The 27,084-nt window shown below is 39.5% G+C and overlaps 1 protein-coding gene across 2 annotated transcripts in view; it reads right to left on the bottom strand.

The window, feature by feature from the left end:
* CPNE4 (copine 4) overlaps positions 1 to 27,084 on the bottom strand; it is a 521,673-nt gene that overhangs the window by 14,229 nt on the left and 480,360 nt on the right. For both annotated transcript variants that reach the window (XM_053600167.1, XM_053600168.1), the window contains 4 exons: positions 26,651 to 26,737; positions 20,085 to 20,144; positions 11,278 to 11,411; positions 2,615 to 2,669 (listed from right to left, as the gene is read on the bottom strand). In XM_053600167.1, coding sequence (XP_053456142.1) covers positions 2,615 to 2,669; positions 11,278 to 11,411; positions 20,085 to 20,144; positions 26,651 to 26,737 — 336 coding nt within the window. The remainder of the gene's footprint in view (positions 1 to 2,614; positions 2,670 to 11,277; positions 11,412 to 20,084; positions 20,145 to 26,650; positions 26,738 to 27,084) is intronic.

Raw genomic sequence — 27,084 nt, 5'->3', positions numbered from 1 at the left:
AGGGTAGGAGAATTTTCACACCTATATAGGTAAAATAGACCACACTCCATTTTCGGAAAAGTAATAAAGTACTATACCTTGTAATCTTCCAACATCAATCCTTCTACTTGGCAGAACCTATCCACAAGGTCAAATAACATATTGTTTACATTTTTCCTTTCAAAAACCTAATAAAATAAGAGGGATGCTCTGGCATCTGAACATTTTTTATTGAATCATTTGGAATATTACGGAGAATTCTATTTCAAAGGATATTTCTGAGCTCTGACTCATTTGAGTGGCTATAAAATGGGTCACTGTGTTAAAGGACATCTCCTTTCTCAGTGGGAGGTCATAGGCGAGGTTGTTGGTGCCTATCTCATATTTTCTTGCCCTTAGCATTTCCAGGCAAGTCAGCTGACTTCCAGCCATCTTATCTGCTTAATTGATCTTAAGTTTTTCTCTGGTCTTCAGAGCTTGCTTTTCTCCTAAGTGACTGAGTGAAAGTGTTTGGAGAATGTTCCTTAGGTGACCCTGCCATCTCTCCAAGCTCTGCACACAGCCCTGAATCAGTAATTGACAGGAGAAGATGTATAAATACCCCAGCTCCTTTATCCCTGGGGGTCTATGTGTGTTGCTTATGGTGTCTTAGGGTTCCCCAGAAGGATTAAGCTCCAGTTGCCACAGTGGCAACTAGATTGATGATACACCCAGTACTGACTTCCTTCCATTTCTCCTCTCTCTGTTGAAGTTTCCTTCATCTCTCAAATAAATTACTGGTCTTTAAATTTTATTCTCAGTGTCTGTTCCTGGGGAGTGCAAATGAAGACAAACGTGTTCACAGTTCAGTTTCAATGCATATTCTGAGATTTTGTCCTAAAAAGTAAACTGCAGTGACCTTGCAAACTCTGTGTGTGTGGATGGGGGAATCTGAGCTGCTCAGACCATCAGTGCTGGTCTCGGGTGCAGGGGAAATCAGGCACAGAAAATGGGTGTTTGGATGGCTTTTAGGGACCAGAAGTGGAGGAAATATGCGAGCTATCTACTGGGACAGTAGGAAGAGTAAGTTAGCTGACAGATAAGATGGAACTAGGGGATCAAGAGAACATGAGAACTTCAGAAAGCAGCAAGAGGGATCAGTTACTTCATGACCAGGAAGAGGTCACAAATGAGAAATGGAAGGATGGGAACAAGGTGTCCCAGTCCTGTCCTCAGCCCTGTTGAGTCATGCTGAGGCTGGAAGGCCATCTGTGGGGATACTCAAGCATCCCACTCAAGTTGCTGGGGTACATTCCAGTCTTGCGGTTCAGTAGGTCTATGAAGAAAGTAGGCACCCACCTGCCCACATTCTGGAACTGATACCACATCTGAACCGGACTGTATCTCCTCAGCTCTTTGCATAGGTTGTCTTTTAATCTTAGTGTTACCAGGCTTTCAGTTTTTCAAGAGTAGCCAGAAATCTGATATTTTACATAAAATTGCCTAATGCTTAAAGAAATCTGTCAAATATAACATATTTATAGCCTGAATAATGTCCACAGGACACCAGTAGATAGCTCCTGTTCTACATTCTTTCTCCCTACATGTTCTATTTCTAACAAATGCTTCTAGAATTCTGTAGCCATGCCCAGCAGGAAGGGCAGTGTGGAATACAAGGCAAACAAAAAGGCAAACAGGTCAGGGAGATACGGCATTCCATGAACTGCTCACCTGTCAGTAACAGAGAGACTGACTCCCTAGAGACTGACTCCCTTAACAGAGAGACTGACTCCCTTTTACAAAAAGGACATAGAAGGGGAGGGCCCTTTATCTGATAGCTCTGGTAAGGGAGCAAATGTCAGCATCTGCCTCCTGACCTAGAGCTCAGACATAATCAGTAAAAGAGACCTTCATGAATGGACAGTGCTGCTTGCAATTAGCTTAAGCCTTAGAGGCATTAGTGAGGTAGAAGCTGTGGCAGGGACCCTGCCATCTCTCCAAGCTCTGCACACACCTGGGGAAGCTGAGTTTTCTGTGGAGAGTATTCCCCAGAAGCATCTGGTATACCACAGTAGAGTGCCTCAGTGCAAATTTGCACTCCATTACAGTGCAAATTTCTCTACAAAGAAATCTTTGCTTTCTTTCTGTCATGAGAAATTATTATCAAAAACAAATAGGATTATGATATCTTCATAAGAACTTTTCAGCTTCAATTCTCTAAGCCATAATGGTTCTTTCTTCAGGACTTGTGTCTCCTGTACATGGCTTGCATGAGGGAGTTTGAGACATCATCATTTTGGACTGACATGGTTGGCATTGTCAATAGGATTTATATTGACTCTGTTTCCTAGGGGAGATATGGATGGATACGTTCTGGGAGATCAATTGCCTGAATGCTTTCTCAGTCTATGACCACATCTATAAGAAGATGAACAATGGAAGTCTTTATCTGGACCTTTGAGAAGACCAATCTAGAATACTGATTGAGTTTCATTAAGAGACAGACTCTGAGGAGTTCATCTTGCTGGTTCTGAAGACCATTTCTGCTTCTTTGGAACCTACTAACATAATAGTTTTGAGAATCAACAGAGGAGACTCCTGTGAAGGAAACCAAACCGCAGCAAAATGAAAGAAGGTCCCATCTCCAGATGCTCACCGTGTACTCTGGGGGTATCCTGGCGCCAAACCCAAAGGCTGGGAACATCTTGTCACTGAAATCAAATTTAAAAAAAAAACAAAGAAAAAATAAGTTTCTTCAATTGTCCATCTATTAGGAAGAAAAAACATGAACCTGTATTACCTTGCTAGGCCATTCGCTATGCCACCTGTTGACTCATGCTTCTTGATTATCTCTGGCAATGGGGATGGCAATAGCATAGAGGATTAAAATCAAGAAACAATCTTCACCATTCATCTCAGTCATTAGGCTACAACTTCTCTTAACTTTTTGCTAGATTTGGTATCAAGAAATATAATGGCCCCAGAACTCATCAGTCTTCCCCCTCACACCATCACCAGTCCAATATTCTGTTTCCTTTGAAAAGTGATGATGAATTAGGTAACTCTTATGGTTGACTATGTTAGAATTTTTCATATATATTATCTTTTAAAATATTTATAGGGAGAGATTACTGTTTTTAAATTACAAGTGGACAAGTGCCTTAAATGGTAAAGTGACTTGCCTAAGATCATGCTGCTAACTAGAGCCAGTGTTCAAATATGGACAAGCCAGAATCCAAGGAGATATACATATTAAAAAGTAATGGAAAGCTTATAAGACTGGCTAACTGATAGAGCTCTGTGACTTCTACACAACTCATTGTGTCTACCATGTTACCACATACAAGCAGCAACAAATTGTTTACATGACGTTTCTTGTTTTTTGAACTTAAAGGTACCCTGTCTTTTGTACCAATATCTTTATATCTCTACTTCCCCCTGTTCATAATTGCCCTCTGCCCCTACTTGCACCATAGAACTTGACACAGAATATATGCTCAATAACAAGTTAATTAATAAATATGTAAATTTAAATCATTAAGATGTGGTTATATAAAGAAAGGAGGAGTCTCAAGAAGACCCTTGAGAAACACATATACATGCATATGTTATGGCTTGGTTTCTCTTGTACACACTGGAATTTCTTTCCTAATTTATTCATTCACATGTATTGTATATTACCTCTGATTTTGTTGTACTACAAGTGAGAGGATGAGCAAGAGAAGAATTAACATTCATTGACACATACGACGTACCAGGCACTATGCTAGGTGACCTACATACTTAATTGAACTCTGGAAGTTCAATCTATTGCTTATTCCCATTTTACAGATAAATAAGCAGAGTATCAGTAAAGCTTAATAAGTAGGCTAAGGTGATTACCAAGGAGGATAGTATGATTCCAAATCCTAATGCTTTTTCTACTTTATCTTTGTAAGTTAAAAATTATATATAGTATTAAATGTGGTTTTCTACTGACACTTCCAGTAACTGGGCTCCCTGACTAGATAACAAGTAAGACCCTCCTTAATCAAATTTTGTGCTGTTAGGGGTGTGTTGCAATGGGGCTCCAGAATATTGCTTTTAGCAGAGGGCATATCCTTCTCATACAGACTTTTACTTCCTCTCTTATTAAGAACACATTTGAGATTTCTCCTTGCAACTGTTCTTATATTCTTCAGTTCTTGGAAGACTACCCAAAGAAAAAAGGAATTCGGATTAGAGTTCACAGTCCCAAACATCTTCTGTAAGTGCAAGGGGATCTTCCCAGCCCTAGGCTAAGTGAGAAGCAAAGGCAGCAAATTTAGATTTCCACCCATCACTACCTCCCTGATTTAGAAGCCAATAGTAGCCAACAATGGCTTTGAGAAAACTGCACCAAAACATAGCCAACTTAATTAAGTTTAAGGTTAGGGGCTGGGAGATACAAAGAAGACAAAATTCTTTGAAATGAAAGTCTAAATTCTCCTGAAAATCACCAGCTCCCCCTTTCTCACTGTTGTGTCACTCCTGGCTTTGTGGTGCGTTGCAGCTGCATGTATTCGAGAAAGTATTGTGGATTTATCCTATTTATTGTGGATAAATAGGGACTCACAACAGCTTTATAGAGGATTAGCTCCAGATACAAGAAAATATACTTCTAGTCCTTGGAAATACTGAAATACTTTGCTTCAGAAATTCTTCCTTAACCAAGAGAAGGGCAGATGGATGTGAGAAAGGATCTGTGAAGGGGATTTCAGAAGTTCTTTCTAGTTAAGTCTGGCATATAGCTTTTTAGGATGGAGGAAATGTCCTATTTCTTCTAACTCAAAGATGGCTCAACAATCAAAAGAGAGAACCCCTTTATTGTCTTATTTGATGGATTTAGGAGGGGTGAGAGCTAATATTCTATGCATTTCTCGTCACTAAACCAGTGTTGCAGTCTTAGTGATATTTCTTTGATAACTTCTAAGCCATCTTGGGGGATTCGAAGTTAGTTGAGCATGATGCACTGTTATACAATTGAATTTCAAGAGTAAGAAAGGTAGGGACCTCACCTATAAGGGGGAATAATTAATGAGTAAAGAGGGATAAATTCTCTGAAATCAGCCACCACAAAGCCTCTAACTAATAAACATACTAAAGAAAAAATTTCAAGCCTAAAAAGAATAGATTTTAAAAATCCATTCTTTCTGTTTAAAAATAAAATTAGGTGGAGAGGAGTCTTATTAGGCAAGAAGTGAGAGAAGGTATGTTGAACCTGAGAGGAAGCATTGGTATGTCAACACTACAAAGAACTCAAGATCGGATGGACTCTGCACCAAGCAAAGGCCCATTTAGTTGTTATTAGGAAAATAATTGGTGAAGACTGATAACCTGGAAAATTCAGAGTTATATGTTTGCATCAACAAAGGCAATATTTCTCACTATTAAATTAAGTAATATAAAATATAATAAAAAAACCCACATTCTTAAATGGTTAATAGTAAGCTGTTATGAATTTAGGGAGTGGCTGTGGTCAAATGGCCTCCAAATGGAAGATTTATGATAAATCAAGAGGTTAGTAAAAGTAAACACAAATTACCTTATCTATGAGGAAATGGAGACTAACTCAGAGCAATATGGCTTTTCAGAGGACCTAAATATTTAATAAAGACTGTTTTCTAAAGCAGTGGTCTTAAAAATGACATACATAGAAAGACCCCTGGGGATAGAAGAACATGCCTTTTTTTTTTTTTTAAGGGAAATCAATATTCAGTCCCTCTACATCCTGGTGTATTCTTTGCTGAAACTGATCTGGGAACTCAGTGATGGAGAGCCCTGTTCTCCATTCACACCTTTCCTGAATTACTCTTCTCCTTTACCCATTCTGAATCCTAAGCACCATAGTGCATTGTTCCAGAAGCAAAATCTCTGTAGTATCAAATAATGGTACAATTCTAAAGGTGAATGATTCACTAGGAAAAAAATAATCCTTTTGAAATTTTTGCTTTAAATAAATTTTAGCAAGTGCTGATGTCAACTGGTAGATTATTAAAATTTTCTTTTGATGATTGACCATTTTGTGATTTTTTTTTGGCATCTAACTCAGAATTGGAAGAATTGTTAGTCAAATTCTCCATTTCCATGTGCTTATGTATAAGAACAAGTTTTCTTAGTATTTACATTGATTAAAGCAAAAAACCCATAAGGGTTAAAATTCATTCTAGACTATTCCATTTTAATAATATAAATAGGTAGCAGTCATCCACAGATATGAAAGCTAAGTGGAAAAAAAAACTATATGTTTCAGTAAGCTGTGATTTCTAGTAGGTTGTTATTTCTTATAGGTAATAATTTGGTACTTATGATTTATGTTCTTATTTATATTTATGTTCTTTTGATCAATGCACTAATAATAATTATTAAAAAAATTCAACCCAGATATTTTTATAATACTTTGAAAACTTTCATCAGAGAAAATTTTGGAAATTAAAAACATTTGAATTTATATTTTTATTATAGAAATATATGATACAGTGATCAACAAAAGAATTACAAATCAGATTTTTAAGATACATTTGGATAAAATTCTGTAGGGAAAGAGAATGGAAATATGAATTGATAAAAAAGAAGAAACAATTAAAATTCTCATCTCAAAATAAAGAGCTTGTTCATTTTTTAAAAATGGATGGATATCAAATAGTCATGGCATTTTGATTCTACTGGAGATAGTCATGGGAGTTATATTAAGAATTTTATTTTAAATGTCCATATATACAAAATGCTAGAATTTTCATATTTTGTCACTATTTAAACTTATGATGAAAAAGTCAGATTTCAATGAAAAAATATATGAGTCATACTTTTTTTTTTTATTGTTGGGGATTCATTTAGGGTACATTAAGCCAGGTTACACTGATTGCAATTGTTAGGCAAAGTCCCTCTTGCAATCATGTCTTGCCCCCATAAAGTGGAGTCATACATTTTATAAAATTCTTTTTAGGGATACATGAACAAAAACTTTTAAAGGCCATTGGTTCAAAATGAACTTTGGATCTGGGACTCTAGTCCTGTCACCTTTCATATTCAGTTTATTTTTAAAAAATAAATTTAGGGTATTAAAGATAATAGCCTCTGTCATTCATGAAACATTTATGACAGGCAGAACATGTTCTAGCTGGCTACTTTATATCTAATGCTTACCACTTCCCAGCAAGGGAAGTTTGATACACCTTCAATTTGTAATTAAGGAATCCCAGGGACCTAGAAAATGCGAATCTCCTAGGTATAGAGGTAGTGGAACTGGGGTTTGAAGTTAGGTCTACTGGTCAGCAGGATCCCATGAGTTTCCATCATCCCTGACTCTGTCTTCTGTAAGAAGGTGTGGAATAATGATTCAGAATAACGAGAATAAGTCCATCTATATTTTAATAATGATAAAGGACAGTATTAGAGTACTGATCAGCCCAGAAGTCATCATCCCCAGGACTCCCTTCTTAAGCACCCCTCTTTCCACAAAGGACAGAGTTAGCCCTTCCTTCCTTCAGACAGTTCCCACATTTACATAGGCAAGGCTGCCCTGGTGACCCTGGGCTGTAATTTATTTACATGCTGTTCTCTACTATGAAGCCGTGAGCCACTGGAGGGAAAATTGGGTTTTATTCATTTTTCTATCTTTACAGCTCCACTTGAGGTACTTGGCATTCAAATAGATGCTACGTGCATCCTTAGCCAATCGGTCTGACCCATCTCTACTGATTTAACTCTGGATCTCTACCCTGGATACCTATTTGAATAAAAAAGTCCTGATTCCCAGCCAGGATACACACAATTCAATCAAATCACAGTCTCTGGACTAAGGCCCAGGCATCAGTACATTGTAAGCCTTTCCAAGCGGTTTCAATGTGCAGCCTAGGTTGAGAACCACAGATGTTGGTAGAGTGGAAAAGGCAGCTTTATGATATAAGCCTACTTTTCACGACCAGCCCAGTGCTCTACACTTGAAAATACCTTTCAATTTTGGTTGCAGCTCTAATCTTGTCCCCTAGCACCACACCCGCCACACCATGAAGACTTCTGCCTCGGTTTAGAATATCTCTGCCTCATTGTGTGGTGGCCACTTCTATAAAACTACACTTTCAAGACATGTATGTATTTAGTTTCTATACTATCTTGATATCAGATAGGCTATTTTATTAGAAAACGTTTCAGGTCATCAGAGACCCACATACTGCCTGGAACCTAACAACAGATGCCACCTGGGCTTTGAGCAGTCTAAGGAGGCCAGGATGTTTATAGGAGCTGGAGAAATGCTGCAATCAACAGGGAATGTATGAGCTGTGTGGGCTGGGATTCATGTGTGTGTGTGTGGCTATGCATGCTTGTGTGTGCGTGCTCGTGTGTGTGTGTGTGTGTGTGTGTGTGCAGGAATGTTGAGCTTGGGGAATCAAGGCAGAGAGAAGAGACAGCAGCATCTCTTTCAGAGGCAGAGGGATAGAACAAACTCGCAGGATTGCTTTCTGGGCTTAAGGACCAGCTATCTGGGGGAAGCTTCCCTTCAACCCTGAAAAGAGCTTTATGCTCAAGCTGTTCTACTTCATGGATCACCTTGTAATGACCCCATAGCAATGACTGTACAAGGCAGAAAGAAAGCCCTTGGCTGTCAGAGGCTGGGAGAATTTCTAAGGCTCATGGGGATTAAAAACCCCTGTGTCGCTGCAGGAGGGGGAGGGATGCCTTCTGTCAGTTTTTATTCAAGTGTTTCTTTTTGAGCACCAACCTCACTGACTTTGATGTGAGAATAAATTAATTCCGGAGCCCTGACTTGATATTTCCTGACTCTGCCTGTCTATTGTCTATCCACCCACACAAAAGAGAAATGGTGGAACCTTGTCAGTTTTCAAGCAAGCAGCTTGCATTACACATTCTTCTAAGGAGTCTTTTAAATAGTGCTGGGATGTTTCAATCCTCCTTTTCTTCCTTAGGTCTTTGCCCATTTTAATGATGAGCTGCTTTCTTTATTAAAAAATAAATAAATAAATAGCTCCACTGAGGTGCAGAAACTTGATTTTCTTGGCCAGTTGTGGATAATAACTTTGCTCTCACCCTGTTGAGATTTTAAAAAGAATCATTTATGATGATTCTTCACGCAATTCCTAAGGTGTCATATCTTATTTTTGTATTGAATCTGCATCTTTGAGAAAATGCAAAATGCTCCCCAGACTTGGTCTGATTCACTTGCTAAAGGGATAAAAGCTTTAAAAGCTGTACGTATCACTTTGACTATAGTACCTGCACTTTGCCAGTGAGGCAATGGGGGAGGGACTTATTCTGCAGTTTTTTCCAGGTCATCCAATAAATCTGTGCCAAGACCACAACGAGGGCTCTGAGTCTTCACTTCTTAATTTCTGGACAACTTACCAGACTTATCTTTGGAAATTATTATTGAACTGCCTTCTCCCTGGCAGATTCAATCTTTTAATCAAGCATTTACTATATGATATGTGCTAAGTGCTTTTTACTTACTTTATCTCATTTATAAGCTTTTCAAGATTTAAAAGTTGCAAGTCTTGAAGAAATTCCTTCCCCTCCTTATTTCCTAGCATGTGCACGCATTATTTTTAGTTTTTAATGTGTGTGGGAGGGTGGGTGTATCTATGTATGTGATATAAAGAAGGCAGAGAGTTAACTGTTTTTGTTTCCTGGGGAGGTTTAGAGAAGTTTCCAACATAGCGGAGATGCCGTTTGTCAGTCTTCTTTCTCTCTAGCAGAAATCTCCATGTGACATAAACCTCTTTAGGGATTCTTCCTATATTAGCAAGCAAAGAAATTAGAGCTTAAACTCAAATTATCTTTATAATAAGCATTTTAAGATTGAGCATGAGAAGTGTTACTTCGACAAGGCATTTATTTATTTATTTATTTGTAGGGTTTTTTTTTTGGCCAGGGCCGGGATTGAACCCACCACCTCTGGTATATGGGGCTGGCACCCTACTCCTTGAGCCACAGGCACCACCAACAACAAGGTAATTTAAATTAACTATTGCCTTCTGCCCTAGATGTACAAGTGAGGAATTGCCAGCAAGGAGTGTTTATAGCTCTTTGATTTTACTAGACCTGTTCATTCATTCCTCAACTGCTGTCATGCTCCATTTCAGTCACTGGTGATGACCAAGCTGAATCCAGAGACACCAGCAGGCAGGAGACCAACTGGACCTTCCCAATGACCTGTTCTATTAGTTTCTCTGTACTTTCTGGTCACTAAGGATGTGTCATTTCCTAGGGTATGTGAGGCAACAGGGTTTTAATATGGTTATCACTAATGATGAAACCAGAAAGAACAGAAATTGTACTATTCCATAAAATTTATCAGGAACCTGAAAGATAGAGTTGCTTTCTTAATTTTCCTGATTTAAAAAGTTAATTCCTTGTTGCTCATTACTTACTAACCTTATTTTACAATCACACAAGGGAGTCAACTGAGCTTTGTACATATTAATGTTATGTAGAATATGAGAGGTGTCAAAAATGCCTCTTAAATCAACTCCTGAATTCCTTCACTTCTGTCTAGAAATACTGGAAAGGCAGAACAAATACAATTGAATGTAACTTATAAGACACTTCCTATAGGGAATTATCTTGGTGAGAAAGGTCAATATTTACCATTATGTAAAAATAAATTGAATACTGATGTAGTCTCAAAATTATTTTTCTATATATACTTAGGCAAATGCACGCATATTGGCATGGCCACACAGATGTGGCATACAATATGTGCTAAAGTTACCATTAGCTTTTGAGATCAATGAAGTATAGTGATTACAAACTTATCTGTAGAGTGAGATAGATCTGAGTTCAAGTCCTGTCTCTGGTTGTGTGATAATGCACACATTATTAACCTCTTGCATAATATTCCTCTTACATAAAGCAATACCCATTATATGTGTATTTAAGCTATTAGATGCAATAATGCCTAATGCATGTAAAACTCCAAAGTACTCACAAATCATCTGGGAATCTTGTTAAAATACAGATTAAAATTCAGTAGGTCTGGAATGCTGCTCATCCCTGAACAAATTTTAAGTAGCACAAGGTACATATAAAGATTTCACAGGATAGAAACCAAAATTGCTATCCATTGGTCTTGAAAGCCAATTAAGAGAAGAAAGATGAATAAGGATTTTGTTTGATGACCAAAGTAAACATGGGGCAAACTCAGTGTTTCTAGATGTAGAGAGGATGAAATAGTGGAACAAGTTTTTAATCTGTTCTTTCATTTTGTATGAGGGGTTGCTGTACTTAATTCTCACTCTTCTGCCAAGGATCAGTCAAGGACCACCTGAACTCACAGTCTCTTACCTGTCATAGTCTTGGCAAATCTCTCCTACAGCTACCAGAGCCTTCAGGTACTCATTGGGTTGGTAAGGGTGGATGTAGTGCAAGGAACAGCTGTTCCTGGGGTCTCCATTTGAGGCAGTGAAATCTATAGCTACCTGAAAGAAAAAAAAAAAATAGAACAGGTAGATTTAAGGTGAATGCATCTCCTAGGAATTACGACCCACCATGACAAAAATGTGGCTTCAGATGAAAACAAAAAATTATATATACCACCAATAAACAAAAAGCATAAGAGGAAATTAATTTGTTTGAGGCCATTTCTGCAGTCTTCAGCCTCTCCTCCCCCATGCCCTCTCTTCTATCTGTCCAAAGAGAACTAGGGATGGACATATCAGGCAGAAAGCCTGGGTGCTGTTGATCCACTTCATTAGAAAGCAAGAGTAAGGATAGAATATCTGCCCTCCAATTTCACATTTCACCAAGAAAAGACTTCTGTGATCCCTGGCAGAACAATTCCTTCTCTGAGGCACAGGTAAAAGTCTCTTTCAACTGAATTCTGTGTTAAATGTAATCTTTAGAACAAAGCCTTTGCCGTATTTCCATGAGGGGCCAGATGTAGAGAGATGTGTTGAAGTGGTGATAACAAATTTTCTGCAAGGAGAAACTCTGTGTCAGACATTCATATTTTTGGTTCCCAGTCATGTAAGAACCCCTGTCTATAACAAAGAAGACGCCTGAATGGTACGGCATCATGAGTGGGAAGTGGAGAAGAGAAAATTGTTTTGCTACCACATAGTCATTATCCTTCAACTTCTTAATTTTTTTCTGACCCCTAATCCAAATAAAAGTTGACTTACTGTATACTTCTTAACAACAAATAGCAGCAGCAACAACAAATGCTTAAGCCTGAGAGTGTTAAAATGAGAAGGAAGATTTTTTTTTTCTCATTCCCAACATCACCACCATCTAAATAGAAGTTAAGCCAGAAAAAAGCCCTTAAAAATACTTAAGCTTAGGGTGAAGAAGGTCAAAATGAGAAGTCAGACGGGAGGAAAGAAATGTCTGTGTCCCGTCTTCCCTTTCCTTCTGCAGTACAGAGAAAATGCCTTTGTTGGCTCACCATGACAGAAAGGCTCCATTTTCTCCCACGATCGTGGGGATTGTTAGATGGGAAATGTTTGTGTAGTAGTTGGCAAATTTCATTTAACCAAACAACTAGAATGCTTCCTTGGATTTATTCAGGTGGGACCTTACTTCTGGAAGGACAGAAGTAATGTGCTTTGTTTGTACCTCTTAAGGAGTAAAATATTAAGGGGGTAGAAATGTTTTTCTTTACATGGGTCACTTTTGTAATGCTTGAGTCTTGGCTGTAAGTGTGCCCATCACCCAAGTGGTCTCCACAGTTGCCAGTAGGTAGGTTTTCACCCTTCAGAAAAACAAAACAAAACAAAACAAAACATATCGTAGGGCTGGAACTAGGGTGAGGCAAAAGGGGTGCTTCGTATATAAAGCCCGAGGAGGCACTCACTGTCACCCGATGCTACCCTAGTATCATTCTCAGGATGAGTGCTTTTTAAAATTTTGTACCCCAGGTTCCTCTTGCTTCACTTTGGTCCTGATGCCACTAAACATTTCATTTCTATCAATTCTTAATCCTCAGGCTTGGAATAATTTTCTTTTGCTTAGCAAACTGGCGGGGGTAGGCAGAGAAGATGGTGAGAAGGGGATCGGCGATTGAAAATGTTAAGGGTAGGAAAAGAATAGGATCTGGTGACTGATTGAATGTGGAGTTGGTGGCTGGTCTCCGTGGTGCATGCCAGTAATCCTAGCACTATGGGAGGCTGAAGTGGGAGGATCTCTCAAGCTCAGGAGTTTGAGATCAGAGGGAGACCCCATCTCTATTAAAAAAAAAAAAAAGAAAAATTGGCCAGGCATTGTGGTGGGTGCCTGTATCCTAGCTACTCGGGAGGCTGAGGCAGGAGGATGGCTTGAACCCAGGAGTTTGAAGTTGCTGTGAGCTAGGCTGACCTCACAGCACTCTAGCCAGGGGAACAGAGTGAGACTTTGTTTCAAAAAAATTTTTTGTGTGTTTGAATGTGAAGCTGGATGTCAATTAAGGAAGAGGAGTGGCCAGATTTCTCTGTGGATAGAGGTAGATAATACATCTTGAGGATAATGAAAAATGCCAAGGCCAATGTTAGCAGGTTAGCATAGGGCTGCCTGTTCTGGCTCATGCTATAGAGACACACACACATGCCTGGTGGAACTTTTACTGCCTTTTCCCATGGCCCCTATGCATGTGACAACGAGGGAGGCTACTCTTGCTCAGGAAATTCTGATGCAGACCAAGGGAAGGGTACAAACTTAAAAATTGCATAATGAGAAAGGAAATAAATCAATGATTCTCACCACATAGGTTTTTCTATAGTTTTCACGGCTGGTAAACAAAATATTCTGTCATGTAACTAGATAGCAATGGGCAATCTTAGGTACATGGCAGCTAAAAGATGCTTTTTCCTGGCAAGTGATGGTGTTTAAAGTCTCCCTCATGAAGCTAGAGGTAAAATATCTATCTGCAGGAAATGGCCCACTACCAAGAATTCTCCGTGCTCTTTAAAGTTAGCATTAGTGGAAAGAGAATAGAGCGAAAGGTTAGGTTTATTTTAAAAAGCAACAGGGAGGCAGTGAAAGATGGGATTAATTTGAAAAATAAAAGCAAGAAAATGACTGAAAAATGCCAGTTTGTGGAGGTGGCTCCCGACGCCCGCTTTCTGCATGCCGGTGAGCTTCAGAACCACGGAGTTTTCATTTTCTGATGCGGAGCATTTATGAAGACCCGTGGTTCTGGCGTGTGCTCCAATCTTCTCAGTGGGCAGCACAAGAACTAGCCGCTGCTTTTTCCTTCTGCCCAGGAGGCTGCTCTCATTATTAAGTAGAGCTGTAGAGCAGCTTTCCAAAGCCTTGTAGGGTAAGAAAGCAAATGCTCCCTCCAGGCCACCGAGTCCCTGGTGCGTGGAGCTGCTTGCTGGGAAAAGGCTGGAAGCGAATGATGAGCATCTTTCTTGGGGCAGTTTTAGCTCTTCCGTGAAGCAACCCCACGCTGCAGACCCGCTTCCCTTCATCTGACAAGCAGCATAGATGGCTGTAAAGCAACCTCTGGTTAGTTGCTGACTCTCTCTTATCACCTTTGTAATTAAATTCTTTTTTTTTTTTTTAAATTTTAGATTGATATGAGGGTACAAACAATTAGGTCACAATGTTTGTGTTTGTTAGATAATGTCCCTGTTGTGGTTGTGTCCCGCACCCAGAAGGTGTGCCAAATATCCTTACATTGTGCCCATTAGGTGGGAACACACCAGTCCCCTTCACTCCTTCCCTCTCTCCTCTCCCTGTGATCAAATTCTTGAGGAGCCTTTTTTCTTTTTTAAATATTTGTATATAATTTTGACCTCTACAATGAGCCCTCTAGGTGGAGACACTGTTTAGTGTGGGCCGTTCTTAAGTGCTCAGTTAAATTCTTATTCTTTTCTATTTCCACAAAACTGTAAGGGGGCAGTGAGATAAGAAAATAGAGACTAAGCCCACTTGGTTCATTTTTTTGGAAATAGCAAAGCATTTGCCTCTTTATCCCTTTGTATCCTGGTTCACCCAGAGGTTCAGTGAGTAGGCCTAACTGTGTTTCTCAGAAGTCTCTCCCAGAGTCCAAGAGGATTTAATCTGAGCTATAAACTAAAGATTCAAGAACTTACTCTGGGCCACAGTGTGGACATAGGAGATCCTAAATGTGTTAGGGTTAGAAAAGATTTTCTGAGATTTTCCATATTTTCATACAGCTAGATAGCAATGGACAATCTTTAGAACTTTGTTAAAAATTTTGTACCTACATATATATATATATATAATTGCAATTGTTCTTTTGATATGACAAAATTTTGTACATAGTTGCAATCATAGAATAATTTGCTTTCCATTCTTTTTAAAAAATTAATATTACGTCATAAACATGGCCTCATATTATTATTTGATCCTTATAATTACAACTTAAAATAGCTTTACATGGTCCACATAAAGGATATATTATAATCTACATAGATATTATTTTATTATTGGACATTCAGGCTGCTTACAGCTTGTCTCTATAAAAAATCCATTTTATAATGAATATGTTTGTGCATATGAAAAAGTAATAACTTTCAAAGGAAACCTTTAATTCTTCTACCTTTTTTTTTCTTTCCAAATACCTTATGGCATCTGTCTCTTCTAGGCTGTCTATAACTTTGCAATTTCTGTGTCTTATTTTTAGCCACTGTGCCAAACCCTTTCTCCCTGTGGTCTCTGTGTCACCTCTGCCCACTTCACCAACACTGCAAGACAGTTGCCCTAGAGCTCTTATGACTCAAGGATCCATGTGATGCCCCAGATTGTCCTCAGGGGTGCCCTTGACCTCCCAAAATTATATGCAAAATTGGGTTTGTGCATTTTTAGCAAGAGGATATAGATCATGTATCAGATTCTCAAATGGTCCAGCTGACCAAAAAAAGGATCAGGAGCATTGACTAGTGCTCTTTTTAACATCACTTACCCCTTTCTCTCCACTGGGCCCTTTGCCTCTGCTTGATCAGATTCTAGCCTAACACCTATTCTAATCTTAAATTGCCACCCACCTCTTGCTTTCCTTCTTGAATAGTTCTATCTGCTGTGCACGTACCTTTTGTTACATCCTGACTCCTGGGTTTCGCTATCTCATTCTGTTGAAATTACTCTTTTGAGTATGACATACGCTTACTTGTCACACAGCCCAGTCATTGCTTACTGTTCTTCCCCCTCTGACTTGTCCTTGGCAATTGAGATTGCTGCTCTTGATTTTAACCTTAGCCTTTTTCTCTTGGGCATCTGGGTTACCTGGACCTTCTTGTCCTGGGGCATCTCTTCTCTTACTGTTAGCCTCTGTCCTCTGCGGCTAGATGGAGCTCTTCTGTAGTTTCCCGGCATCGCATCCCTTTTCCTTCTGTGTTACTCTCTTGGGCCATCCCATCTAGACCCACGTACATGTAGCTCATGCCTCTATCTTGAAACCTAGGTCTATATTTATAAGTATCATGTCCACTGGGTTAGCTGGAAGTGCTTCCAACATGTGCCAAACCAACTTTGTCATCTTGCCTGCAGCTCCTCTTAACTTGTGTCTTTCCGTGAACAGGACTACCATGCTCTTGTCAGTCTGGCACAGAAGCCTGGTCATCCTGGACTCATCACCCTGCTCTGCTTTGGTCTTTTCATGGTACTGAGGCGCAGGCTCATTGCCCCTCTTCCCACAGGGCCTGTTCCTGCTGCCGCCGCTCTCATGCAGCCTCACTCCTGCCTCTCTCCAGGACGGCGGCAGTGGGCCCTCTTCTCTTCTTGCAGCATCTTTCATTCTCCCTTCACCTTCCCTGACGCCTTTTACCAAACAGCCTCACATGGACTTTTCTAAAGCACGTGCCTGTTTCTTCAGTGCCCTGTTATCTTTTTGAACATTTCATTATCTGTCAAATTACCTCAACATTAAAAGACCTCCAAGTTCTGCCCCTAGACTGCTTCTGTGACACTCTCCTAAATACATCCTGTTTCTTCATATTAACTCAGCCAAGGTTTTGGTATTTATCATTAAAATATATGGGTACATAAATAGTTAAATTCATGGAGAAGAAGTGCTTTTTAAAGCAAAAACCTAGTATCACATTTATTCAACCAATTTGTTCTTCTTCTTCTTTTTTTTTTTTTTTTCTAAAACTGACCTCTCTTTGGAGGATTAGGGTTTATGACAATTCAACAATAGTATTTTGAGGTACCTGGCACCTGACAGGAAAGATGGCCCATCTTTAAGGCTGTTAAGGTTGAACCAGAAGCACCAGCATCCATATGAGATGCAAACGCTTTCTCCTTGCCCCTGTTTATAATGTGTATTGGTCAGAGTCTCCACAGGAATCAAAAAATCCATTCAAGTAGTGAGGGAGGAGCAGAAGAGAGAGAGTGGTGAGCTAACTCACCTAACAGGTTCAATCTAGGGGTATATGCTGTATCTCCTGGGTGAAGGACTCAACTACAACTTGGAATTTACTTAACAAATACAAATAATGTAATTTAATTATTTGTACCCATATATTAATCTGAAATTTTTAAGACGTCCACTCAAAAGAGGTGATTGAGGTGAGATTAATAGAAGAGAACCCCACAAACATGGAAAAGGTTAAGGGAAACAGATCATAAAGGTGGAAAGGTTACTAGAACTCAGTAAGGAGTATCTGTAGGGCAGGGCAGCAGAAGGGAACTGCAACCTTCTGTAGAGGAACAAGGTCACTGCCAAACCTCTGCCTGCCAGGCAGGATGCTGAAGAAATAAATACTCCAAGTTCTCTCTCCTCCTATTCTTTGATCTCTGACTAGTGCCTCCTACTGATCAAACCCAACCAAAAGCCAAGACCAAGAGACTCTGGGTAGCTCCCTCCAAAGAGGTTGGCCTCCTGGGGCACAGAGGGGAGAGGTGGAGAAGGATGAGGAGTGGACCTGGAGAAGGAAATGGAGAACACCCAGAACTTTATGTCACCTCTGGTACCTGAAGGTATTTCTCCAGAAAGAGAAAGTCTGTGTTGGTTAAAGATCCTGAGCTGGCTCAGGAATGATGGATCACATTATTTACCAGTGAGGGTTTTTGCCTCTGAAAGGCTCAGAGGTAATTACTGTAACAACACACCCTTTCCCCTCTCTCCTGTGCCCATCTCCATGCCAGGAAGCCCTGTTCTCCTCACTTTTCATCTCTCTGCTGCTTCCTTCTCATGTTGCCAGATGGTTTCAATAAAATTACAGGGCAGATAGTAAATAAGACATGTTAATTTTTATTAACAGTTTGCATTACAGTTTATAATTTACTTTAGATTATGCTGCTTGAGCAATCAAAATTTGTAATGAGGAAGCTGACTTAATTTGGGAAGAAAATTACATCGAAGTGATGGGTATATTTTCCTTAATAGAGTACTCAGAGTAGAATGCCTAGAGATTCTCCTCTGAGTCCCCAGTCTGCAACCCTGTAGGAGGAACGGCCTGTGATGGGAGCTATTGACCACCTGCCCCCTTCTCCTCGGCATCTGTGTCATTCTTCTTCTCTTCTCATTCCTTGCTACAGACTGCCTGCCTCACTCATGGCCCCCACAGGTCTATCATTGAAGGGGATGAGAAGGGTATTGCTGGTGGCCAACACTGAGGTGGCACCTTCTTGTTGGGGAAGGGCAGCAAAATGAGAAAGGAGGGGAAAACAAAGTGGGGAGGTGATCTTCCTATGCCAGGTGGGTCACAGGGAGATCAGGATGTGGTAATAGGAACTCCTTAGGCTTAACCTGTGTTCACTGGGGGTGATTCTTTGCAGCATAACATCAAGGGCAAAAGCAAACCCTCGAAGGTTGAATAAAGGGTTGTGCAAGAGCATGGGATCTACAAAATCTAAAACAGACTGAAATCAATAGGGCTTTTCCTTGAAAAACCTATAAATAGTTTTCTGAAATCACATTTTTACCTAAGGTCTTGGGAAACTATTTCTAGTAGCTCTCCTTTATGACATTGCTTCTCTTTCTGTTTGAGTATGCCCAGAGCAACAGTGACTTAGGTGTGTGTGCCCACAGTGAACCTGTTTGTTGCCTTCTGAATGAAAGAGTGTGCTTGTAGAAGGGAGGACTGGGTGGTGGTACAATCAGGTAATCTTAGGCTTTAAAGAAGTGACTAAACTCTATAACAGGCCCTGTATGTATTCAGGGGTAAATGGATAATGCCCTGAATTTAGGCAGGGCAGAGCTAGAGCTTTCTGAGATTAGAGAAGAGGATAAGCTGGTCTAGCAAATGACTTCTTATCTCACCCCCCTGGGAATTCCCCTTTGCGTCCTTTGAGCTCCTCTTGGGCCCATAGCTGGACTAAAAAATGAAATCATTTTTCTATCTTTTTTTCACATGGCTGAGCCAGTCTAGGGTGCTAAACAGGGCTAAGCTTCATAAGCACACTTCTGTAAGATGAAAAACAAATGCTGTACATTGTATCTCTCTTGTTTATATCCATGTTATTTTCCCATGTATTTTAGTATATCTATCTTTTGCCATCTGGACATTTTCTTTTTGTAGGTCACATCTATCCTAAACTAGGAGGAATTTGCATATTAAGCCAGTGAAAGCAAGTTGTTTCAGGTCAGGTGGACTCACAACCTTGACCTTCCTGGGCACTTTCAAAAGATCCATCTGACCCACTCAAATACACACCAGGAGCATCTAAGTCCCACAGGAATACAGATTATATGTAGGAGGTGATCTGCCAACTATCACTGAGTCTACACACTCTACTTCTCAACCTGGATATCAAGCTAGTTCTTTAGTTTTTTGGAATTCACCTTTTCATTGCCCAATGAACTGTTCGGATGGTTTACCCTTGGTACTGACCACTGGGTGTGACTGGTCCCATGAACACAACTGAGGCATTCTATCCCTCTCACCAGGTGATGGAATCTGGCAATCTACATACTGCCTCATGCCTCATGTAGTTACTGAAAAATGGGAAGCATTAAGAGGGTTTCACAAACCACTTGAGATTGAGTGGCATACACTTCCTGGTATGTTGCTAAAAATCATACTCACTGGAGAAAACAGGAATATAAACTCATTTTAAAAACATGATACCATACAATATTTCAGCAATAAGGACTTGAGTAAAGCCAATCCAAGATTGTAATAAATTTTTGTCTTCTCTTGCACCAAACCCAGCACCATACCCTATGCCTTACTCCCTGAATAAAAGCAAACATGGAGACAACTTACTGTAAACTGGATTTGGCAGCCACCCATGATGTAGTCCAAGAAAGAGTGCATCTTGTGGATCTACATAGGAGGAGGAGAAAATCCTGGTTAATAACAGCATGGTCTGCTTCCTGGTATAATGGAGGGCTAAACTTTGGGAATAGGCTGCTAAACCAGAGGAAAGAGCAAAAAGACATCTGTGGAAAAAAGATGGGTCAATTGATTTTGTCCTGACAGAGAGTAAGAAAATAATGTCAATACAAATGGGCCTGTGTGGGCTGCCAATATCCATTCCTTGCTCCCTTTGGTTTGTGCATGATTTTAATCAGCTTCTGCCTTTGGGGTGAGACTTAAGCTGTATTTTCAAAGGTCACTGCTGTTTTGAAATCAATATTGTCTTACATTTGAATTTGGTCTTGCTTCCCTGTGTCTCAGTCCCAGTCTTGGTAACATTCTTCATACACAAGTAATCTAGATTGGACGCTTCACGATTTCAATTACCTGAGAAGGGAATTTACTGACAATTTCTAGTTAGTTAGACCCCCTACTCTGTGACTAGTATTTGTTGAGCACTTACTGTATACAAGTACTTAACATCCTTCAAATCATTTAATTCTTGGAACGAGCCTGAGAAAGTGGTACAACTGTTATTATCATACCCGTGTGTAATAGATGAGTAAACTGAGGATATGATAACAACTCTCACTGATGGTAGAGTGGAGACTCAAATGATTCGAGGACTTCTATGCTGGAAGTCAGTATAGTCACTGCTTTCTGCCAACTGCTACCATCTGTATTCTCACGCTCTTTACTGATTTCTTGTCTTTATTTCTGCTTCTTTGTGATTTTGCTGTTTGGCTCTTGACAATAGTCATTCATTCCATAAGAATTTATTGGACACTACGCTCTAGATGCTAGGAATATCGTGATTAAAGAAAAAGACAAGGAGGTACTTACAGTCTTGGAGCTTACAGTCAGGATCCTTCTACCTAGATAGCCAGTAACTATAAGATTCACTCCTCAGATTCCATCTAATCCTCAGGGAAGCTTCTCAGAGACTGACCCCCACAAACCTTGTGTATGTCTCTCTAGCTACCACCTCCAGGTGGCAGAGAGCTACTGGCAGACTTTTCCCAGGGTTGATGTTCACTTGGCCCTCTCTTAGTGCCTACTCCCGGCTTTCTTATGGCAATGCTTTGCTTGATAGTTAAGACAGCCTACTCTGGGTCTGTATATCAAGGAAATAAGAACTTGGAGCTGAGTGACAGAACAGTAGGCTATGAGCACTGAATCATAAGACCAACTCATGGAAGATCAGAACAGATATATGCACAAACACCTTTAGAAGACAGATGACCATTGAATTGGTTAATATAAATCTTTTCTCATGACTTTTTTGGTGGGAAAGGGGGACAGGGATAGTCACATGACTGTCTGGAATGTATCCAGGATTTGATTTGTATAGGTATGCTAAGTGCCTAACTTGGAGACAACTGTCTTGGTAAGAAAAGTTTATTACTCACAGTCCCCAATGAATAAGAGTCATGTTATTCATTCAGTCCCCAATGAATAAGAGGCATGTTATTCAGGGGTGGGGTGGAGCACATGGGGAAGCCCTAGGGTCAGTCAGGAAGCAGAAGGAATGCTGGGAAAGCAGGGAAAAGACATTTATTATGGTTTTCACAGGAAGGAGTGGGTGAGATAGAGTAATCAGCTAAGCAGGCCTAGGTTTGGATAGTATGTATAATGTTGATAGGCTTTGAAACCTGTTGAAATCATAGGTGTGGTTCCTAGTTATCAGAAACCTGGCCCTGGGATGATATATCAGGAGGAATATTGGCTAGGTATGAGAGAGTTTAGTAAGGGAGGTGGTTGGAGATACAGATTCCAGATTGGTTTGCATATTAAAGACACACTAGAGGGCAAGGTGTCTGCTAGCTCTCAGAATTAGCTAAACCTGGCAGGGCAATCCCTTCTCAGATCTACAAGGCTCAAGATTATCAATGAATTATAAAATATAAAAAATTAAAAATATGGGGTGGCGCCTGTGGCTCAAAGGAGTAGGGCACTGGCTCCATATACCAGAGGTGGTGGGTTCAAACCTGGCCCTGGCCAAAAACTGAAAAAAAAAAAAAAAATTAAAATATGATTAACAAATTGACCCCAGATGGCCAGTCATAATACACCATTCCCTAGTCTCAGTGATTGGTTCAAGGAGTGTGCATGTAATCCAAGCTATATTAATCAGTCCTTTCCTTTACTATCCTGTTAAGTAATGATGCGATCCTGTAGCTTTTGGCAGGTAGGGAGAAGCCATTCTGGGAGAAGGAACCACATACAGTAGAATCTCCATAGCTGACCACCTCCTTACAATGACCACATTAAGTTGACCTAATTTTCATAGACCAGATATGCACCACATGTACGTATCAGTATGGTAGGCCTAGTTCCTACGCTGACTGCCTCTGTATGTTGACTGGTTTGTTACAATTCCCTGGGTGGTCAACTTATAAAGGTTCTACTATAAACATATATACACATAAAATATATACATATACACTCTACATATGTATATAATCATATGTTGCTTAATAATGGGGACATATTTTGAGAAATGCATTGTTAGGTATTTTCATTGTTATGCAACATCATGGAGTATACTTACACAAACCTAGATGGTGTAACCTTACAGGTAGACTGTATGGTTAATAGTACAGCATGTTACTGTACTGAATGAATACTATAGGCAACTTTGAAACAGTGGCAAGTATTTGTGTACCTAAACATATCTAAATAAGAAAAAGGTACAGTAAAAATATAATATAAAAGATAAAAAATAACTACACCTGTATAGGGTACTTACAATGAATGGAACCTGTAAGAGTGGAAGTTTCTCTGGGTGAGTTGAGTGCTGAGTGAATGTGAAGGCCTAGGAAATTACTGTACACTACTATAGACTTTATGATATACACTTAGGATATACTAAATTTACTTACAGTAATTGCATTATGATGTTACAACAGCTACACTGTCACTAGGCAATAGGAATTTTCAGCTCTATTATAATCATATATGTGGTCTGTTGTTGACCATAATATTATGCAGAACATTTCTGTATATATACATATATAAAGGAATATACAGATGGCTTCTGGACTTATAATGCAGTATGTCCTGATAAGGTGTGTGCCCATCTCTCTCCTCCTTAGTCCTCTGTATTCCCTGAGACAGAATAATATTAAAATTCGGCCAATTAATAACTCTATAATAGGCTATAAGTGTTCACTTTAAACTGAAAGCTAGAAATGTTTATGCTTAGGGAGGAAGGCATATCAAAAGCCAAAATAGGCAAAAAGCTAGCAGGGCTTCTTATGCCAATGAATTAGCCCATCAGTGAATGCAAAGGAAAAGTTCTTAGAGGAAATTAAAACAGTGAACGCAGGAATGATAAAAAAGCAAAACAAACTTATTGCTGATAGGGAAAGAGTTTTAGTGGTCTGGTCTGAAGATTAAACCAGCCATCACATTCCTTTTAGCCAAAGCCTAATCCATAGCAAGACCCTAACTCTCTTCAATGCTATGAAGGCTGAGAGAGATGAGGAAGCTGCAGAAGAAAAGCTGGAATACGTGAGATTAATTCAGGTTGTTTAAGGAAAGAAGTCATTTCTATAACATAAAAGTGCAAGGTGAACAGCAAGTGATGATGAAGAAGCTGCAAAAGTATACTCAGAAGGTCTGGCTATTGGTGAAGGTGGCTGGTCTAAATGGTAGTTTTCAAGGTAGGCAAAAAAGGCTTCTATTACAAGTAGATGCCATCTAGGAATTCCACAAATAGAGAGGCCAACGTCTGGCCTTAAAACATCAAAAGACACCCTGACTCTCTTGTTAGAGATTAAGGCAGCTGGTAAACCTAAGTTGAAATCGATGGTCTTCTACCAGTACCAAAGATTCTTGGACCCTTAAGAATCATGCTAAATTTATTCTGCATGTGCTTTATAAGAGAAACAAAGCATGGATTGTAGTACATCTGTTTACAGCAGTGGTTCTCAACCTTCCTAATGCCGTGACCTTTAATACAGTTCCTCGTGTTGTGGTGACCCCCAACCGTAAAATTATTTTCGTTGCTACGTCATAACTGTAATTTAGCTACTGTTAAGAATTGTAATGTAAATATCTGATATGCAGTATGTATTTTCATTGTTACAAAGGGGTCACGACCCACAGGTTGAGAACTGCTGGTTTACAGCATGATTTACTGAATATTTTAAGTTCACTTTTGAGACCTATTGCTCAGAAAAAAAGTTCTCTTTCAAAATATGCCTGCTCATTGACAATGCGCTCTGATGGAGATGTATAAGGAGATTGATGTTGTTTTCATGCCTACTAACACAACATCCATTCTGCAGCCCAAGAAAAAAGTTCAGTTTTCAAGTCTTCTCATTTAAGAAATACATTTTGTGAGGTTATAACTGCCATTGATAGTAATTCCTCTGATAGGTGTGGGCAAGTAAATCGAGAACCTTCTGGAAAGAATTCATGATTCTAGATGTTATTAGGAACATTCATGATCCAGGGAGGAGGTCAAAATATCAACATTAACAGGAGTTTGGAAGACGTTAATTCAATCCTTACAAATAACTTTGAGGGGTTCAAGACTTTAGTGGAGACATAAAAGGCAGATGTAGTGGAAATAATGAGAGAACTAGAGTTGACAGTGGAGTCCGAAGATGTGACTGAATTGTTATAATCTCATGAGAAAACTCGAATGGATGAGAAGTTGGTTCTCATGGATCAGCAAAGAAAGTGGTTTCTCAAGATAGAACCTACTCCTGGTGAAAATGCTGTAAACATTGCTGAAACGACAACAAAGAATTTAGAATATTTCATAAACTTAGTTGACAAAGCAGTAGCGGGGTTTGACAGGGTTGACTCAATTTTGAAAGAAGTTCTACTGTGGGTAAAATGCTATCAAATAGGATTTTATAGTACAGAGAAATCTTTCCTGAAAGGAGAAGTCAATCAATGCAGCAAACTTCACTGTTGTCTTATTTTAAAAAATTGCTCTAGCTTGGCTTGGTCCCCTTAGCAAAGAGGTTATGGAGCCAGCCACATACACCAAGGTTGGTGAGTTTGAACCCAGCTCAGGCCTGCTAAAAAAACAACAATGATAACTGCAACAAAAAATTGCCAGGTGTTGTGGCGGGCACCTGTAGTCCCAGCTACTTGGGAGGCTGAGGTAAGATAATTGCTTAAGCCAAAGAGTTGGAGGTTGCTGTTAGCTGTGATGCCACAGCCCTCTACTGTGAGGGCAACATAGCGAGGCGCTGTCTCAAAAAAAAAAAAAAAATTGCTCTAGCCATCCAACCTTTAGCAACCACCTCCAACATCCATCAACATCAAGGAAAGACTATCAGCAAAAAGCATTACGACTTGCTGAAAGCTCAGGTGATTGTTAGCATTTTTTAACAATAAAATATTTTTTAATTTAGGTATATACTTTTTTTAGACATAATACTATTGCACACTTAATAGACTACAGTGAAGTATAAATGTAACTTTTACATGCATTGGAAAACCAAAATGTTTGTGTGATTCACTTTACTATGGTGGAACTGAACCCCAAATCTATCTGAAGTATGCCTGTATATTTAGGCATACATCTTAAATATATTTATTAAATATATATAAATGATGTTTAAGTCCTATATAGTGGAGTCAGAATGACATAGGTTAAAATATTTGCTCTTAAATTTACTATCTGTGTGACTCAGAGTTAGTTATATTACCTCATTGAATGTAGAAATGCATTAAGTAGAGTTTCTTGCAGTCACTCTCACATAGTAAGTATTCAACTAGTGGCAGAATTACTCTCAGATGTGATTTAAGATTTTTAATTATTATCACATGTGATTCTCTGCAAAGCTCCTTTGGGAGGAAATTCTAGGCCCTTTAATATTCTCCTGCAGTCTTGTTTTTTGGAGACCTTTGAGCAGGACTCAGGTGCTACATATTAAATAAAGCCCTAGACACTGAGAAAGGCACATACTAGGTGTTCTAAAACAACATTGAGGAATCTCCCTCTGGTGCTGCCCTGAGAAGGAAAAATTCTGATCTGTGACCAGAATGCTCCCGTCTTTGGGGGCAGGACTGTCCCTGGGGAGAGGATGGTGACATGAGGCTGCCACAGCTCCAAAACCACCCATTCTTACATTTATTATTTTATGTCCATTAATACAGTGAACATCTATTTGATACTCTTTTCCTTTGATTACATCGTCCAAATTCAGTGATTTTCAACTGGTATGTCATGGAACACTGGTGTGCTAGGAAAGGATCTTAGATGTGCCACGAAAATTTTTAAAGATCATTAATTAAATTATTTTTGAGAGAAGTTCAAAAAATTAGTATATTCTTTCTTTTTTAACTCTTTTTTTTTTTTTTTGAGCAACATAATTTAAGTGTGCTGTGGAAGTTTAACTATAGGTTCAAGTGGGCCATGAGATAAAAAGATTGAAAAACACTGCCCAAATACTTCCTCCCGGTCAGCCCTAGTTCCATACTCCAGGAAGAGAAGGCTATGTACATACCTTGCACTGATTCAGAATCACAATGCCTGAGTTCTTATAATTCTTCTTCTTGGCTTTGTACTTGGGATTGATGCACTCCCATTGCACCTGCAACAAGAAAGTTCTTAGAATGAGAATCTAATCAGGAAGAAGTCAAGTCATTCAATGAGGCCAGGCTCCTGGGGACAAACTGAACTGGAGGACTGACAAATGGCCTCTAGGCGGTAACCCTTGCATTTAGAGGAGCAACAAGGTGGAGTGGTTGAGAGTGTGACACTGGCATCAGACTTCCTGGTGTGAATCCCAGCTCCTTCATTTCCTTGTAGTGTGAATTTTGGCAAATTACTTGAGTCCTCTATGCTTTGACTATTTCTTCTGCAAAGCTGAGTTTATAGTTATATCTACCTTACAGGATTATTGTGAAGATTAAATGGTTAATCCATGCAATGAATTTA

This window comes from Nycticebus coucang, chromosome 8 (genome assembly GCF_027406575.1).
Source record: "Nycticebus coucang isolate mNycCou1 chromosome 8, mNycCou1.pri, whole genome shotgun sequence".
NCBI lineage: Eukaryota > Metazoa > Chordata > Mammalia > Primates > Lorisidae > Nycticebus > Nycticebus coucang.
The sequence above is the reverse complement of the archived record's forward strand: the minus strand, read 5'-3'. Positions and strand labels throughout refer to the sequence as shown.